This window comes from Ammospiza nelsoni, chromosome 28 (genome assembly GCF_027579445.1).
Source record: "Ammospiza nelsoni isolate bAmmNel1 chromosome 28, bAmmNel1.pri, whole genome shotgun sequence".
Classification (NCBI taxonomy): domain Eukaryota; kingdom Metazoa; phylum Chordata; class Aves; order Passeriformes; family Passerellidae; genus Ammospiza; species Ammospiza nelsoni.
In genome coordinates, this window is record NC_080660.1 from 1974979 (window position 1) to 1992123 (window position 17145).

The following is a 17145-nucleotide window of genomic DNA, read 5'->3' on the forward strand; positions in this document are numbered from 1 at the left end:
TCCTGAGCCGGCAGCTGCAGAGCCTGAGCGAGCTGGTGAGCAGAGAGCTGCCCCCGCAGCTGCGGCCCCAGGAGCTGCGCGCACAGGCCGGGTACGGCACCGGGGACCCCTCCCCAGTTACGGGACCCCACCCGGGGACCCCCTCCCCAATTCCGGAACCCCACCCGGGACCCCTCCCTGCCCGGGATCTGTCCCCATTCGGGACCCCTCCCCAATTCCAGAACCCTGCCCGGGACCCCTCCCCAATTTCCGGACCCCTCCCCAGTTCCAGAACCCTGCCGGGACCCCTCCCCAATTCCGGGACCCCACCCGGGACCCCTCCCCAGTTTCCAGAACCCTGCCCGGGACCCCTCCCCAGTTCCGGGACCCCACCCGGGACCCCTCCCCAATTCCGGAACCCCACCCGGGACCCCTCCCCAGTTCCGGAACCCCACCCGGGACCCCCTCCCCCAATTCCGGGACCCCACCCGGGACCCCTCCCCAGTTCCAGAACCCTGCCCGGGACCCCTCCCCAATTCCAGAACCCTTCCCGGGACCCTTACCCGGGACCCCTCCCCATTCCGGGGACCCGCCCCGGGACCCCTCCCCATTCCAGAACCCTCCCTGGGACCCCTCCCCATTCCTGGCCCCCTCCCCAATTCCAGAACCCTGCCCGGGACCCCCTCCCCAATTCTGGAACCCTCCCCAATTCCAAAACCCTTCCCGGGACCCTTCCCCAATTCCGGGACTCTCCCCGGGACCCTTGCCCGGGACCCCTCCCCATTCCAGAACCCTTCCCGGACCCCTCCCCAATTCCGGGACCCCACCCGGGACCCCTCCCCAATTCTGGAATCCTCCCCAATTCCAGAACCCTCCCTGGGACCCCTCCCCATTCCTGGCCCCCTCCCCAATTCCAGAACCCAGCCCGGGACCCCTCCCATTCCGGGACCCTCCCCGGACCCCTCCCCAATTCCAGAACCCTCCCTGGGACACCTCCCCATTCCTAGCCCCCCTCCCCAATTCCAGAACCCTTCCCGGGACCCCTCCCCAATTCCGGAACACTCCCCAATTCCGGAACCCTTCCAGGGACCCCCTCCCCCAATTCCGGGACCCCACCCGGGACCCCTCTCCCCAGTTCCAGAACCCTTCCCGGGACCCCCTCCCCAATTCCAGAACCCTTCCCGGGACCCTTACCCGGGACCCCTCCCCATTCCGGGACCCGCCCCGGGACCCCTCCCTAATTCCAGAACCCTGCCCGGGACCCCTCCCCATTCCAGAACCCTCCCTGAGACCCCTCCTTTCCTGGGACCCCTCCCCACTCGGGACCCCTCCCCTGACCCCTGCCCGGGACCCCTCCCCACTCGGGACCCGTCCCGACCCCTCCCTTCCCGAGACCCCTCCTCGGGACCCTCCGGGACCCCTCCCTTCTCTGGGACCCCATCCTGTCCTCGAGACCCCTCCCGTGACCCTCCCCAGACCCGTCCCCTCCTCGGGACCCCTCCCCATGCCCGCTGACCCCCCCGGTGCCCCCCAGCTGTACCTGGAGCGCGCTAACAAACAGCTGGAGCCGCTGGCCCGGGAGCTGCAGAACAACGTGCTGGGGCTGTTCTCGTCCCTGCTGGGGCTGCGCCGCGCCGAGACCCCCGAGACCCCCTGAGAGACCCCCGGGGAGACACCCCCGAGAGCCCCACATGGACCTGGACTGAGCCCTGAGACCCCCAGGATGGGCCTGGACACAGCCCCGAGACCCCCGCATGGACCCCAAAACAGCCCTGAGACCCCCTGAGAGCCCCCCACGGTTCCCAAATACAGCCCTGAGACCCCCGCACGAACCCCGATATGGCCCCGAGTCCCCCACATGGACCCCAAAACAGCCCTGAGACCCCCTGAGAGCCCCCCACGGTTCCCAAATACAGCCCTGAGACCCCCGCACGAACCCCAATATGGCCCCGAGTCCCCCACATGGATGCCGAGACAGCCCTGAGACCCCCAGGATGGGCCCAGACGCAGCCCTGAGATCCCCCGAGACCCCCAAATAAAGCCCTGAACATCCCCCCGGCGTCTTTGGAATTGGGGCTGGGGGGGTCCTTGGGCTGTGGGGGTGTCATTTGGGCTGGGGGGACCATGGGGCTTTGAGAGGGGGTCGCCATTGCTGTTTGGGGGGGGGGGGGTCTCTGTGGCTGTTGGGGGGTCCTTGGGGTTTTGAGGGGGGTCCCGGTTGCAGGGGGGGTGTCCCTGGGCCTGTCGGGGAGTCCCCGTCGCTGTTTGCGGGGGTCTCTGTCCCTGTTGGGGGGGTCTCTAAGGAGGGGGCGGTCCCTGGGCCTGTGGGGTGGGGTCCCTGGACCTGTCAGAGGGTCCCTGTCGCTGTTTGGGGGGGGGTCCCTGCTGCTATGGGGGGGGTCCCTGAGCCTGTCGAGGGTCCCCATTGCTCTTTAGGGGGGGGTCCCCGTTGCTGTGGGGGGGGGTCTCTGAGGAGGGGGGCGGTCCCTTGGCTGTGGGTGCCGCCCCCTCAGCCAAGCCCCGCCCACCTCCTCGCCTCTCTGCCCTCACTAAAGATGGCGGCGCCGCCTCACGCACCGGGCGCGCCCTAACCCAAGATGGCGGCGATGACGTCACAGCGCCCGCCGCTCCCGTAGACAAGATGGCGGCTCCGTGCCGGGGGTGGCGGCGTGACGTCACGTCCGGCGGGGCGGCATGGCGGGGCCCGGCCATGGCGGACGCGGCGGCGCGGCGGGCGGTGGCGGAGCTGCCGCTGCTGCGGGCACCGGCGGGGCCGCGGGACCGCGAGGGCTGGGCCGAGCGGCTGCGAGAGGAGTACCGGGCGCTCATCCAGGTGCGTGCGTGGCGTTCCTCCCCCTCACGGATGCCGCCTGGCCGTGCTTCCGTTCCGTCTCGGGGCTCTCCGGTGTCTCAAATCCCTCCCGGTTTTCCCCTCGCGGTTGTCGCTGCGGTGTCCCTTCCGCTGCTTCCCCTCCATCTCCCAGACCACCCCCATGTCCACGCCGGTGTCCCCGGTGTCTCCTCGATACTCCCGGTGTCACCCCCCGTGTCCCTCGGTCCCACCCGGTGTTCCCCCGTGAGTCCCTTCGGTACTCCCGGTGTCCCTCAATCCCGCCCGTGTCCCGCCTTGATGTCCTATTTCACCCACCCGGTGTCCCCTCAGTAGTCCCGGTGTCCCCCCGGTATCCCCCGGTCCCCCCCGTGTCTTCTCGATACTCCCTGTGTGCCCCCCGGTGTCCCCCTGTCCCACCCGCTGTCCCCCCATGAGTCCCCTCGATACCCCCGGTGTCCCTCAATCCGTCCCGGTGTCTCCCGTTCCATCTCCCCTGTCACCCCTCGGTGTCCCCCCGGTGTGTCCCGGTGTCCCCTCGATACTCCCGGTATCCCTCGATCCACTCTCGGTGTCTCCCCGGTCCCTTTCGGTGTCCCCCCGGTGTCCCCCATGACACTCCCGGTATCCCCCCCCCTCGGTGTCCCCCCTTCCCGGTACCGCTCCCCCGGTCCCGGTAACCCCCGGTGACCCCCCCCCGGTATCCCGGCAGTACGTGGAGAACAACAAACGGGCTGACACCGATTGGTTCCGCCTGGAGTCCAACCCCGAGGGCACCCGGTAAGGGGGGAGGGGGGCTCCGGGACCCCCCGTGATTGTCACAAACCCCCCCGGGGCTGCTCCGGTGACCGGGGCGAGGTCCCAGAACCGGGGAGGGCTCTGAGGGAATTTGGGGGGCCCTGGGGGGGCTGCTCGGTGACCGGGGGGGGTCCCCGGGGTCCCGGAGATGGGGGGGGGGGGGGGCTCTGAGGGGTTTTGGGGGGGCTCTGAGGGGTTTTGGGGGGGGGGTTTAGGGAGGGGTCCTGAAGGGGTTTTGGGGGGCTCTGAGGGGTTTTGGGGAGCTCTGAGGGGTTTTGGGGGGGGGTCTGAAGGGTTTTGGGGGGGGGTTTAGGGAGGGTCCTGAAGGGTTTTGGGGGGCTCTGAGGTTTTTTCGGGGGGGTTCCTGGAGGAGTCTGAATGGTTTGGGGGGGTCCCAGAGGGGGTTACCCCACACTAAGGGGGTCCTGAAGGGGTCTTGGGGGGCTCTGAGGGGTTTTGGGGGGGGTCTGAGATGGTCCTGGGGGTGTGTTAAGGGGGTCTGAGGGGTTTTTGGGGGGCTCTGAGGGTTTTTTGGGGGGGGGTCCTGGGGGGCTCTGAGGGGTTTTGGGGGGGATCCTTGGCTGGTTCCCACACACTGAGAGGTTTTTTTGGGGGGGGGGGTCTTAGGTGGTTATGAGGGGTTGGGGGGGGTTCAGGGTTTTTTTTTTGGGGGGGGGGGTCCTGGAGGAGTCTGAATGGTTTTGGGGGGAGTCCCAGAGGGGGTTTCGGGGGGGATTTAGGGAGGGTCCTGAAGGGGTTTTGGGGGGCTCTGAGGTTTTTTCGGGGGGGTTCCTGGAGGGATCTGAATGGTTTTGGGGGGGTCCCAGAGGGGGTTACCCCACACTAAGGGGGTCCTGAAGGGGTCTTGGGGGCTCTGAGGGGTTTTGGGGGGGATCCTTGGCTGGTTTCCCCACACTGAGGGGGTCCTGAAGGGGTCTTGGGGGCTCTGAGGGGTTTTGGGGGGGGTCCCAGAGGGGGTTTCCCCACACTCAGGGGGTCCTGGGACCGCCTTAGGGGGAGTCTGAGGGGTTTTGGGGGGGGTCTGAGATGGTCCTGGGGGTGTGTTAAGGGGGTCTGAGGGGTTTTGGGGGGCTCTGAGGGTTTTTTGGGGGGGGTCCTGGGGGGCTCTGAGGGGTTTTGTGGGGGATCCTTGGCTGGTTCCCACACACTGAGGGGTTTTGGGGGCGGGGGGGGGGGGGGTCTGGAGGACTGGGGAGGGGGTCCTGAGGGTCACTAAGGGGTTTTGGGGGGTCCCAGAGGGGTCTCGGGGTCACTGAGGTGTTTTGGGGGGGGGTCTCAGGGGGTGTCACTGAGGGTCCCCCCGTGTCGCCAGGTGGTCGGGCAGGTGCTGGTACATCCATGAGCTGCTCAAGTACGAGTTCAACATCGAGTTCGAGGTGAGGAGGGGTCTCGGGGGGGGGGGTGGGGAGGGGTCTCAGGGGGGTTTTGGGGGTGCTGACCCCCTCCCTGCCCCCCCCAGATCCCGGTGACGTACCCGGGCACCGCCCCCGAAATCGCCATCCCCGAGCTGGACGGGAAAACAGCCAAGATGTACCGGTGAGGGGAGGGGGTCCTGGGGGGCTTGGGGGGGGGGGGTCTGAGGGCGTTTTTGGGGTGTTTGAGGGGCTTTGGGGGGGATCCCGGGGAGGGTTGAGGTGTTTTTGGGGGTTTTGGAGGAGTTTTGGGGGGCTCCTGGGGGCCTTGGAGGGGATTGGGGGGTGCTGGGGGTGGGTCCTGGGGGGGTTTGGGGGGTCCTGGGGCTCGGGAGGGTCTGGGAGGGGTCTTGGGGGGGGGGAGTGGGGGTCCTGGTCAGGGTCTGAGGAGCTTTTTGGGGGGTTTGAGGGGCTTTGGGAGGGGTCCCTGGGGGGGTTGAGGTGTTTTAGGGGGGCTCCTGGGGGACTCCTGGGGGCCTTGGAGGGGATTGGGGGGTGCTGGGGGTGGGTCCTGGGGGGGTTTGGGGGGTCCTGGGGCTCGGGAGGGTCTGGGAGGGGTCTTGGGGAAGGCTTGGGGGTCCTAGGGAGGTGCTGGGGGAGGGTTTTGGGGCTTGCGGGGAGAATTTTAGGGGGGCTTGGGGGCTCCTGGGGGTTGCTTGGGCGTCCTAGGGGGCTTGGGGGTTCTGAGGGGGGATCTGAGGGGCTTTTGGGGGAGTTTGAGGGGCTTTGGGGGGATCCCAGGGAGGGTTGAGGTGTTTTGGGGGGGTTTGGAGGAGTTTTGGGGGGCTCCTGGGGGATTCCTGGGGGCCTTGGAGGGGATTGGGGGGTCCTGGGGGGGTTTGGGGGGTCCTGGGGCTCGGGAGTGTCTGGGAGGGGTCTTGGGGGGGGGTCTGAGGAGCTTTTTGGGGGGTTTGAGGGGCTTTGGGAGGGGTCCCTGGGGGGGGTTGAGGTGTTTTAGGGGGGGTCCTGGGGGAATTGGGGGGTGCTGGGGGTGGGTCCTGGGGAGGTTTGGGGGGTCCTGGGGCTCAGGAGGGTCTGGGACGGGTCTTGGGGAAGGCTTGGGGGTCCCTAGGGGGGTGCTGGGGGGGGGCACTGGGGAGGGTTTTGGGGCTTGGGGGGAGAATTTTAGGGGGGCTTGGGGGCTCCTGGGGGTTGCTTGGGCGTCCTAGGGGGCTTGGGGGTTCTGAGGGGGGATCTGAGGGGCTTTTGGGGGAGTTTGAGGGGCTTTGGGGGAGGTCCCCAGGGGGTTTGAGGTGTTTTGGGGGGGCTTTGAGGTGTTTTGGGGGGGTCCCTGGGGGGGGCTTGGGGAGCACTTGGGGGTTTGGGGGGGTCCTGGGGGTGCTTGGGGGGGGGAGTCTGGGGCTCAGGAGGGTCTGAGAGGGGTCTTGGGGGGTCCTGGCGAGGATTTTGGGGTTTGGGGGGGAAGCTTGGGAGGATCCTGGGGGGATTGAGGTGTTTTGGGGGGGGGTCTGAGGAGTTTTGGGGGTGCCTTGTGTGGGGGGGGGGGTCTGAGGGGCTTGGGGGGATTCTGGGAGGGATTTTGGGGCTTAGGGGGGAGGTTTGGGGGGGCTTGGGGGGGCTTGGAGGATCCAGGGGGGGCTTAGGCGGTTCTGGGGTCATTGGGGGGGGGTCCCGGGAAGGTTTTGGGGGGTCTGACAGCTCAATGCCTGCCCAGGGGGGGTAAGATCTGCCTCAGTGACCACTTCAAGCCCCTGTGGGCCAGGAACGTGCCCAAGTTCGGGCTGGCACACCTGATGGCACTGGGGGTGAGCACCGGGGGTGGCACCGGGGAGGGGTGGGGGGGGGGACACGGGGGTGGCACTGAAGGGGGGCTGTCAGATTTTTGGGGTGGGGGGTTGTGACACTGAGCGGGGTGACATCCATAGAGGGAGCGTGACACGGGACGGGGGGGGTGACACCGAGGGGGGGTCACCCAGTCTGGGGGGGTGACACCTGTGTGGGGGGGGTGACACCTGTGGGGGGGTGACACCGAGAGGGTAACGCCCATACAGGAGGTGTGACACCAAGGGGGAAGTGACCTCTTCTTGGGGTTGTGACACTGAGGGGAGCTGTCACATTCTGGGGGTGTGACACCAAGGGGGGGGTGACCTGTTCTTGGGGTTGTGACACTGAGGGGAGCTGTCACATTCTGGGGGTGTGACACCAAGGGGGGGGTGACCTGTTCTTGGGGTTGTGACACTGAGGGGAGCTGTCACATTCTGGGGGTGTGACACCAAGGGGGAAGTGACCTCTTCTTGGGGTTGTGACACTGAGGGGAGCTGTCACATTCTGGGGGTGTGACACCAAGGGGGGGGTGACGCGTTCTTGGGGTGTGACACTGAGGGGGGTGACACGTTCTGGGGGTGTCCCCACCCCGCTGACCCCTGTCCCCACAGCTGGGTCCCTGGCTGGCCGTGGAGATCCCGGACCTGATCTCCAAAGGCCTCATCCAGCACAAGGACAAGTGACCAACTTGGGGGGACCTTGGGGGGTCCCACTTTGGGGGTCCCCCCTCCTTGGGGGTCCCCCATTCCCCTCCCAGCTGCTGCCACCCCTCCCCACCGCTTCGCTGCTGCTCCCCAATAAACGCTGAACCCCGATTTAGTGGCGGTTTGTTATTTTGGGGGTGACGCGGAGGGGATTTGTGCGTCCCCCACCAAAAACCCGAGAGGGTCGCGGCCCCTTTAAGACGCCGCGCGGTTTCCATGGCGACGCGCGGCGCGAGGGGGCGTGGCCGGGAGTGCGGCGCAGGCGCAGATCCAGCGGCGAGGCCGCCGGGGGCGGGGCCGGCTGAGGGAGGCACAAAGATGGCGGCGGGTGCGGCGGGAGTTGTTGCCATGGCGGCCCGCGGGAGGTGCGGGGGGACCGCGGGGCGACCCCGCCGAGGGACGCAGGGGGGCGAGGGGGGCCGCACTTGGGGCTGGGGGGGCTCGGGGACAGCGGACACCCCCCCCAGGGGAGCGGCGGGGCCGGGCGGGGGGTGCGGGACAGGGCCCCGGGGGGCGGGGGGGTACCGGGATGATGGGGGGGGCAGCGGGAGCGCCTCAGGGGGGTACCGGGATAGGGGAGGGGGGAACCGGGGTGGGGGGGGAGCGCAGGGGAGACCCCCGGTGAGGAACCCCGGGCCCGGAGAGGGGGGCGGGGCCCTGAGGGGCGGGGGGTGATGGGGGCACCGGGAGGGGTCCGGGGGGGCTGCGGGAACCGCTTTGGGGGGACCCCCGGGGGGTGCGGGGGGCTGAGCCTGGGAACCCCTTTGGGGGGACCCCGGGATTGCGGGGGGCTGAGTCCGGGGGGTGCGGGAACCGCTTTGGGGGGACCCCGGGGGGTGCGGCTGGGCCCGAGCTTTGGGGTCCCCCCCAAGCTTTGTGTCCCCCTGAGCTTTGAGGTACCCCGAGGTTTTGGGGTCCCCCAAAGCTTTGCGGTCCTCCCGAGCTTTGGGATCCCCCGAGGCTTTGGGATCCCCCGAGCTTTGGGATCCCCTGAGCTTTGGGGTCCTCTCGAATTTTGGGTTCCCCCTGAGCTTTGGGGTCGTCTCGAGTTTTGGGTTCCCCCGAGCTTTGGGATCCCCCCGAGGCTTTGAGATCCCCCCGAGGCTTTGAGATCCCCCCGAGGTTTTGAGGTCCCCCGAGCTTTGGGGTCGTCTCGAGTTTTGGGTTCCCCCGAGCTTTGGGATCCTCCCGAGGCTTTGAGATCCCCCCGAGGTTTTGAGGTCCCCCGAGCTTTGGGGTCCTCTCGAGTTTTGGGATCCCCCCGATCTTTGGTGTCCCCCCGATCTTTGGTGTCCCCCCGAGCTTTGGGATCCCCCGGGCTTTGGGATCCCCCGGGCTTTGGAGTCCCCTGAGATTTTGAGATTCTCCCAAGCTTTGGGATCTCCCGGAGCCTTTGGCATCCCCCCCATCTTTGGGTCCCCCCGATGCTGGGTGTCCCCCCGGTGACCCCGACGTCCCCGCAGGGCCCCCGCCGACGGGACGCTGTGTCCGGCCGCCGGGCGCGGGGGGCTGTGAGCAGGTGGGTGCCATTTCCCCTCGCCCTTGTGCCACCCCCTGGACCCCGCCACCTCGTCACCGTGCTGTCGCTGTCCCCGCAGGCCCCGCCATGCCCCAGGCCTCGGAGCACCGCCTGGGCCGCGCCAGGGACCCCGGTGCCCCCGTGGTGACGGCGCAGCCCCGGGCGGGCTCCCGCCTGCCCAGCGGGCACCGAGCGCTGAGCCAGGAGCGCCATGCGGCCCCCAACGGGCTCAGCCCGGCCCCCAAACTGCGCCTGCTGCCCCCCCGGCCCCCGCCGCCCCACGACGACCCCCGGCCCAAGAAGCTGGAGCTGGAGCGGGGCCGGGCGGCCAAACGGGGGGACCCCGCTCCCCGCGGGCCGGGGGGACGCCGGGGGCCGCTCAAGGCCGATCACGGCGTGAGGGTGCCCGGGGGAGCCCCGCAGGTGCCCGGCAGCGCCTCCTTCTCGCTGCCCAGCGCGGCCGAGCGCCGCCGGAGCAACCTGGCCCGCTCCAAATCCATCAGCATCGGCGACCTGAGCCAGGGAGGAGGCGGTGGCGGTGGCGGTGTCGCCGGTGTCCCCAGCCGCGCCGAGGACGTGGCGGTGGCGCTGAGCCGCTTGGTGCTCAGGGACTGCGGGCACCCGCTGGGTGCGGGCGCGCTGGCGCTCCGCCGGAGCTCCTCGCTGCGCAGGGTCACCGTGAGCACCGGGCCCGACGGCAAAGGCACCGCGGCGCTGCTCTCCGTGCGCCCCGAGGGCGGCCCCCGCGCCCGCCCCGAGCCCGCCTTCGGACACGGCCCCGGCAGCCCCGCGAGCGGCCGCGCCGAGGACAAGGCCGCGGTAAGGGACCGCGAGGGATGGGTGTGGGGTGGGACATCCGTGTCCCCAGCCCTGGGGACATTTTGAGGCCCTCTCAGTGTCCCCAGCTTTGCAGACAGACGTTTTGTGACCCCTGCAGTATCCCCAGGTTTGGGGACGTGTTGAGATGCCAGCAGCGTCCCCAGCTTTTGGGACATTTTGAGACCCCTCACACTGTCCCCAGCCTTGGGGACATTTTGCCACCCCCACGGTGTCCCCAACCTTGGGGACGTTTCGTGATTCCAATGCTGTCTCCAGCTTTTGGGATGTTTTGGGACCCCCACAGTGTCCCCAGTCTTGGGGACATTTTGAGACCCCCACAGTGTCCCCAGTCTTGGGGACATTTTGAGACCCCTGCAGTCTCCCCAGCCTCGAGGATATTTTGCCACCCTCACAGTGTCCCCAAGCTTGGGGACGTTTCGTGATTCCAATGCTGTCTCCAGCTTTTGGGACGTTTTGCGACCCCCACAGTGTCCCCAGCTCTGGGGACATTTTGAGACCCCCACAGTGTCCCCAGTCTTGGGGACATTTTGAGACCCCTGCAGTCTCCCCAGCCTCGAGGATATTTTGCAAACCCCACGCTGTCCCCAGCCTTGGGGACATTTTGCCACCCCCACAGTGTCCCCATCCTCGGGGACATTTTCAGACCCCCATAGCGTCCCCAGGGTAGGGGACATTTTGTGACTCCCACACTGTCCCCATTCTCTGGGACGTTTTGTGGTCCTTTCAATGTCCCCAGCTTTGGGGACATTTTGAGACCCCCAAAGTGTCCCTAGCTTTTGGGACATTTTGAGACCCCCCCATGCTGTCCCCATCCTCAGGGACACTTTGAGACCCCCACAGTGTCCCCAGCGTTGGGGACATGTTGAGACCCCCACGCTGTCCCCATCCTGGGGGACACTTTGTGTCCCTGCTGAGGCTGGGTGACATCGCCAGGGTGGCACAGTGGTGGCCCTCTCACCTGTCCCCGCTCCAGTCCTGTTTTGGGGACCCCCACGGCTCTGGGGTGGGGTCGCTGCTGTCCCCCCAGCTCAGGTGGCCGGTGCCATCCTTGTGTCCACACAGCTCCAGAGTGACCACAAGTGACCGGTGGCACTCTGGTGACACTGAGGTGACACCGAGGTGGCCGCCGCCCCCTCCCCGTTTCCGCATCCGTGCCCCCCCCTCCCCACCCCTCACCTGCCGTGCCACGTGTGGGGCGATCGTAATCCCCACAACGCCACCAGGCCACGGCCACCCTGCCTTGTCCCCCCTCGCGATGTCCCCAGCGCTGTCACAGCGTGTCCCTCATCCCCGCCAGCCCCCCAGAACCCCTCTGTGGAAACCACGGGGGGATTTTTGGGGGGTGTTTACCCCGCAGGGGCGGCAGCTCCGGCTAATTAATCCCCCCGGGATGAGCCCAGAATAGCGCGGGGGAATCGGATCAGCTAATGAGCTGAGGGGGAGGAGGGCGCGCCGCGGTGACCGGTGCCGCCGCCGCCGGTGCCACCGGGAGCCGCGGCGGCCATGCCGGGGCTGCAGGGAGCCACGCTGGTGGCGGAGCTGCCGCGGAAGCTGCAGCGCTCGCTGCTGCCCCGCCGGGAGCTGCCGGGCCGCGGCACCGACATCGCCGAGTCCGTGGTGCACACGGCGGTCATGGGGCTGCTGCTGGTCACCGGAGAGGTGAAGGCACCGCCGGTGGGGGGACACCCGGGGGGACACCGAGGGGGACACCCAGGGGGACGGGGTGTGGCTCACCGCGTGTCCCTCGCTGTGTCCCCCCCAGACACACCACACGCTGCTGCTGGGCTCGGGCCACGTCGGCCTCAGGAATTTGGGCAACACGGTAAGAGGGCGGCGAGACCCTCCCGGGGAGGGATTTGGGATCCCCAACCCTATTTTCCCTCTGGCCTGGGCTGTGGGAGGGATTTGGGGTCACCTCGGGGTCCCCAACCCTCCTGTCCCTCTGTTCTGGGGTGCAGGAGGGATCTGGGATCGCCTTGGGGTCCCCATCTCTCCTGTCCTGGGCTGTGGGAGGGATTTGGGGTCACCTCAGGGTCCCCAACCCTCCTGTCCCTCTGCCCTGGGCTGTTGAAGGGATTTGGGGTCACCTCGGGGTCCCCAACCCTGCTGTCCCTCTGTCCTGGGGTGCAGGAGGGATTTGGGATCACCTCGGAGTCACCTGGGGGTCCCCAGCTCTCCTGTCCTGGCCTGTGGGAGGGATTTGGTGTCACCTCGAGGTCCCCCAAGCTCAGTGGCCTTGGTCCCATCTTCTTGTCCTGCTGGGATGTCACATTCCCAGAGCTGCCCCAGCCCCACCGTGCTGTCCCCAGGGTCCCCAACCCTCCTGTCTCTCTGTCCTGGGGTGCAGGAGGGATTTGGGATCACCTCGGGGTCACCTCAGGGTCCCCATCTCTCCTGTCCTGGGGTGTGGGAGGGATTTGGGGTCACCTCGGGGTCCCCTTGGAGTCCACCATGCTTGGTGGCCATGGTCCTGTGCTCCTGTCCTGCTGGTTTGTCACATTCCCAGAGCCCCACAGCGCTGTCCTCAGGGTCCCCAACCCTCCTGTCCCTCTGTCCTGGGGTGCAGGAGGGATTTGGGATCACCTCGGGGCCACCTGAGGGTCCCCAGCTCTCCTGTCCTGGCCTGTGGGAGGGATTTGGGGTCACTTTGGGGTCTCCCAGGCTCAGTGGCCGTGGTCCTGTCCTCCTGTCCTGCTGGGATGTCACATTCCCAAATCCCCCCCCGCCAGCCCCACAGTGCTGTCCCCAACCCTCCTGTCCCTCTGGGGTATGGGAGAGATTTGGGGTCACCTCGGGGTCCCCAACCCTCCTGGCCTGTGGAAGGGATTTGGGGTCAATTCGAGGTCACCTCGGGGTCCCCCAGCCTTGGTGGCCATGGTTCCATCCTCCTGTCCTGCTGGTTTGTCACATTCCCAGAGCCCCACAGCGCTGTCCCCACGGTCCCCAACCCTCCTGTCCCTCTGTCCTGGGGTGCAGGAGGGATTTGGGGTCACCTCGGGGCCACCTGGGGGTCCCCAGCTCTCCTGTCCTGGCCTGTGGAAGGGATTTGGGGTCACTTTGAGGTCTCCCAGGCTCAGTGGCCTTGGTCCCATCTTCTTGTCCTGCTGGGATGTCACATTCCCAGAGCTCCCCCAGCCCCACCGTGCTGTCCCCAGGGTCCCCAACCCTCCTGTCCCTGTGTTCTGGGGTGTGGGAGGGATTTGGGGTCACCTCGGGGTCCCCCAGCCTTGGTGGCCATGGTTCCATCCTCCTGTCCTGCTGGTTTGTCACATTCCCAGAGCCCCACAGCGCTGTCCCCACGGTCCCCAACCCTCCTGTCCCTCTGGCCTGTGGGAGGGATTTGGGGTCACCTCGGGGTCCCCCAGGCTCGTGGTCCTGTCCTGCTGGGGATGTCCCCCAGCCCCACAGCGCTGTCCCCACAGTCCCCAGCCCTCCTGTCCCTCTGTCCTGGCCTGTGGGAGGGATCTGAGGTCCCTTTGGTGTCCTTTAAGTGTCCCTTGGTGTCCCCTGGGCGTCCCCTCAGTGTCCCCGACCCTCTTTGTGCTGTCCCACCGCAGCCCCATCCCACTGGGGCCATCACATCCCCGGGTACCCCCAGCGCCACGGGACAGCGGGGCCACCCTGAGGGAGCCCTGGTGACAGTGCCACACGCCGTGATGTCCCCGCGGTGTCCCCTCAGTGCTTCATGAACGCCGTGCTGCAGTGCCTGAGCAGCACCAAGCCCCTGCGCGATTACTGCCTGCGCCGCGACTTCCAGCAGGAGCAGCCCCCCGGCCCCCGCGCCCCCCAGGAGCTCACCGAAGGTGGGACGGAGCCCCAAAACCCCCCCAGAACGTTCCAGAACCCCCTCAGGGGGCGCTGAGCCCGCCGTGTCCCCGCTGTCCCCGCAGCCTTCGCCGATGTCATCGCCGCCCTCTGGCACCCCGACTCCTCCGAGGCCGTCAACCCCGGGCGCTTCAAGGCCGTGTTCCAGAAATACGTGCCCTCCTTCACGGGTTACAGGTGAGATATCCCCCCAAAAACACCCTTTTGGGGACACCCCCCCTCCCCCAAGGGGACAAAGTGCCACCGAGCGTCCCCACAGCCAGCAGGACGCGCAGGAATTCCTCAAGTTCTTCATGGACCGGCTGCACGTGGAGATCAACCGGAAGGGCCGGCGCACCCCCAGCATCCTGTCGGACACACGGAGAGCCCCGGCCCTGGAGGACCCCGAAACGCTCAGGTGAGAGAAGGGGGGAGGCTTTTTGGGGAGGGGGAACCCCGATTTTGGCGACGGCTGTCACCCCAACGTCGCCTCGGTGTCACCTTTGCAGCGACGACGAGCGCGCCAACCAGATGTGGAAGCGCTACCTGGAGAGGGAGGACAGCAAGATCGTGGGTGAGCGCTGGTAATGGGGGTGTGCCCCCCTCCCCTGGGACCCCAAAACCTCTGGGGGTGCCCCCTCTGAGCCCCCTCTTTGCCCCCCAGATCTCTTTGTGGGGCAGCTGAAGAGCTGCCTCAAGTGCCAGGCCTGCGGCTACCGCTCCACCACCTTCGAGGTGTTCTGCGACCTCTCGCTGCCCATCCCAAAGGTAGGGTGGGGTGACCCCCAAAAACCCTGCAGATCCCCCACAAAAACCCTTCAAATCCCTCAAAACCTTCAGATCCCCTAAAATCCCTCTGACCTATCCAAAAACCCTTCAGACTCCCCCAAAAACTCTTCAGACCCCCACAAAACCCTTCAGACTCCTCCAAAAACCTTTCAGATCCTCCCAAAAACCCTTCAGATCCCTCAAAACCTTCAGACCCCCTAAAATCCCTCTGACCTACCCAAAAACCCTTCAGACTCCCCCAAAAACTCTTCAGACGCCCAAAAAACCCTTCAGACTCCTCCAGAAACCTTTCAGATCCTCCCAAAAACCCTTCAGATCCCTCAAAACCTTCAGACCCCCTAAAATCCCTCTGACCTATCCAAAAACCCTTCAGACTCCCCCAAAAACTCTTCAGACCCCCACAAAACCTTTCAGACTCCTCCAGAAACCTTTCAGATCCTCCCAAAAATACTTCAGACCTGTCCAAAACCCTTCAAACCCCCCAAAAACCCTTCAGACCCCCAAAAACCCTGCAGACCCCCACAAAAACCCTTCAGAACCCCCAAAAATGCTTCAGACCTGTTCAAAACCCCCTCAGATCCCCTAAAAACCCCTCAGACCTCCCAACACCCCTTCAGATCCCTCCCAAAATGCTTCAGACCACCCCAAAAAACTCTTCACACCCCAAAAAAACCCTCAGACCCCCCCTAAAACTCTTCAGACTCCTCCAAAAACGCCTCGGATCCCCCGCAAAATGCTTCAGACTTCCCAAAAAACCCTTCAGACCGCCCAGAAAAACCCCCAGACCCCCAAAAACCCTTCAGAGCCATCCAAAAGCTGCTCAGACCCCCCAAAAACCCTTCAGACTCCTCAAAAAACTCTTCAACCCCTCCAAAAACCCTTCACACCTGTCCAAAAACCCCTCAGACCACCCCAAAAACCCTTCAGACCCGTCCAAAACCCCTTCAAACCTTGTCCAAAAACTACTCAGACCTCCCACAAACCCTTCAGACCGCCCCAAAAATGCTTCAGACCCCCCTAAAAGCCCCTCAGGGCCCCAAAAACCCTTCAGAGCCATCCAAAAGCTCCTCAGACCACCCCAAAAACCCTTCAGACTCCTCAAAAAACTCTTCAACCCCTCCAAAAACCCTTCACACCTGTCCAAAAACCCCCTCAGACCACCCCAAAAACCCTTCAGACTACTCAAAAAACTCTTCAACACCCCCAAAAACCCTTCAGACCCGTCCAAAACCCCTTCAAACCTTGTCCAAAAACTACTCAGACTTCCCACAAACCCTTCAGACCACCCCAAAAATGCTTCAGACCCCCCTAAAAACCCCTCAGGGCCCCGCCAAAACCCTCTCACAACCCCTAATTTCCCCCTCTGACCCCCCAAATTCTCCTCCTGCCCCCCTTCCCCACAGAAAAGCTTTGCCGGGGGCAAGGTCTCGCTGCACGACTGCTTCAGCCTCTTCACCAAGGAGGAGGAGCTGGACTCGGAGAACGCCCCGGTGAGAGGATGAACCCCCCCACGGGGACCCTCTCCCCGAACCCCCCAATTTGTCCCCAAAGCGTCCCTGATGTCCCCTGGCCCCTCAGGTGTGTGACAAGTGCCGGCAGCGCACGCGCAGCACCAAGAAGTTGACGATCCAGCGCTTCCCACGCATCCTGGTGCTCCGTATCCTTTGGCAATCTGGGGGGCACCCCCAAATTTTTTTTGGGGGGGGGTTTTGGGGGATGGGTGGGCAGCACAGGGGTCACCCATCCATCTTCTCCTTCCCTTAACCGCGGGCAGACCTGAACAGGTTCTCCACCACGCGCTACTCCATCAAGAAATGCTCCGTCTTCGTGGACTTCCCGCTGCAGCAGCTCAACCTGCGCGAGTTCGCCAGCGAGAAGGCGGGTGAGGAGAGCTCCCGGGGGGAGTTTTGGGGGTTTTTTTTGGGGTGTTTTGGGGTTGGGGGGGGATCCTAAACCTGACCCCTCACCGTGCTGCAGGCAGCCCTGTCTACAGCCTGTACGCTCTGTGCAACCACTCGGGCAGCGTGCACTACGGGCACTACACGGCGTTCTGCCGCGACCCCGCCGGTTGGCGCGTCTACAACGACTCCCGGTGAGTGCTCCCCGCCCTTCCCGTGCCCCCCGCCCCGGTACCGAGCCCCCGCGGCCGGTACTGAGGGTGTCCCCGCAGCGTCTCGCCCATCAGCGAGAACCAGGTGCCGTCCAGCGAGGGCTACGTGCTGTTCTACGAGCTGGAGGAGCCGCCCGGCCGCAGAGCCTGAGAGCCCCGAGCGGAGCCGCCTGCGGGGCCGGGGCTGCGGGGGAACCGCCGGGACCCTGCCCCGGGACACACCGGGAACCCCCCCGGGATCCTCCGGGAACCCCCGGGACCCCCCGGACCCGCGGAGAGGAGGGTGCGGGGGGAGCGGCCGCAGCCCGCGCGGCCCCGGGGGGTTTTGTGAATAAATTTATTAAAAAAAAACCCAAAAAGCGCCGAGTTTTGGGACTTTGGGGGCGGGGTTTGTTGCTAAAGGGGCGGGGTTTGCGTTTGACTGACATTGGGCGGGCGTGGTTTATGGGGGTGTGGTCTGCTGTTGATTGATAGTAGCTGGGCGCGGTCACGATAACGTGATGTGCGTGATGATTGGCTGGTGGCATAGTAGGCGGGGCTTAACACCATAGTCG

General features: G+C 66.2%; 2 protein-coding genes across 3 annotated transcripts; both read left to right on the forward strand.

The window, feature by feature from the left end:
* Positions 1-2670: 2670 nt before the first annotated feature.
* On the forward strand, positions 2671-7640 carry UFC1 (ubiquitin-fold modifier conjugating enzyme 1). Its single transcript, XM_059490130.1, has 6 exons — positions 2671-2812; positions 3522-3589; positions 4941-5004; positions 5088-5164; positions 6716-6806; positions 7437-7640. Exons 1-6 carry the CDS (start codon positions 2690-2692, stop codon positions 7506-7508), a joined length of 495 nt encoding a protein of 164 aa, XP_059346113.1. The 5' UTR covers positions 2671-2689; the 3' UTR covers positions 7509-7640.
* Positions 7641-7823: 183 nt separating this feature from the next.
* Positions 7824-16950, forward strand: USP21 (ubiquitin specific peptidase 21). Of its 2 annotated transcripts, none has more exons than XM_059490120.1 (14): positions 7824-7894; positions 8993-9048; positions 9128-9867; positions 11651-11710; positions 13568-13691; positions 13779-13890; positions 13973-14110; positions 14202-14266; positions 14357-14460; positions 15885-15971; positions 16060-16138; positions 16256-16363; positions 16459-16573; positions 16652-16950. In XM_059490120.1, exons 3-14 carry the CDS (start codon positions 9136-9138, stop codon positions 16740-16742), a joined length of 1815 nt encoding a protein of 604 aa, XP_059346103.1. In that variant the 5' UTR covers positions 7824-7894; positions 8993-9048; positions 9128-9135; the 3' UTR covers positions 16743-16950. The 2 variants fall into 2 exon arrangements, with proteins under 2 accessions (XP_059346103.1, XP_059346102.1); XM_059490119.1 differs by having other exon boundaries at positions 16463-16573.
* The last annotated feature ends 195 nt before the right edge of the window (positions 16951-17145 follow it).

Bases quoted from the DNA above. Each gene is read 5' to 3' on its own strand.
- UFC1 (XM_059490130.1), top strand. From the start codon at position 2,690: ATGGCGGACGCGGCGGCGCGGCGGGCGGTGGCGGAGCTGCCGCTGCTG. The intron at 5,005-5,087 runs GTGAGGAGGGGT...TGCCCCCCCCAG, and splicing joins AGTTCAACATCGAGTTCGAG to ATCCCGGTGACGTACCCGGG. The intron at 5,165-6,715 runs GTGAGGGGAGGG...ATGCCTGCCCAG, and splicing joins AAAACAGCCAAGATGTACCG to GGGGGGTAAGATCTGCCTCA.
- USP21 (XM_059490119.1), top strand. From the start codon at position 9,136: ATGCCCCAGGCCTCGGAGCACCGCCTGGGCCGCGCCAGGGACCCCGGT. The intron at 9,868-11,650 runs GTAAGGGACCGC...TGTCCCCCCCAG, and splicing joins GCGCCGAGGACAAGGCCGCG to ACACACCACACGCTGCTGCT. The intron at 14,111-14,201 runs GTGAGAGAAGGG...TCACCTTTGCAG, and splicing joins GAGGACCCCGAAACGCTCAG to CGACGACGAGCGCGCCAACC.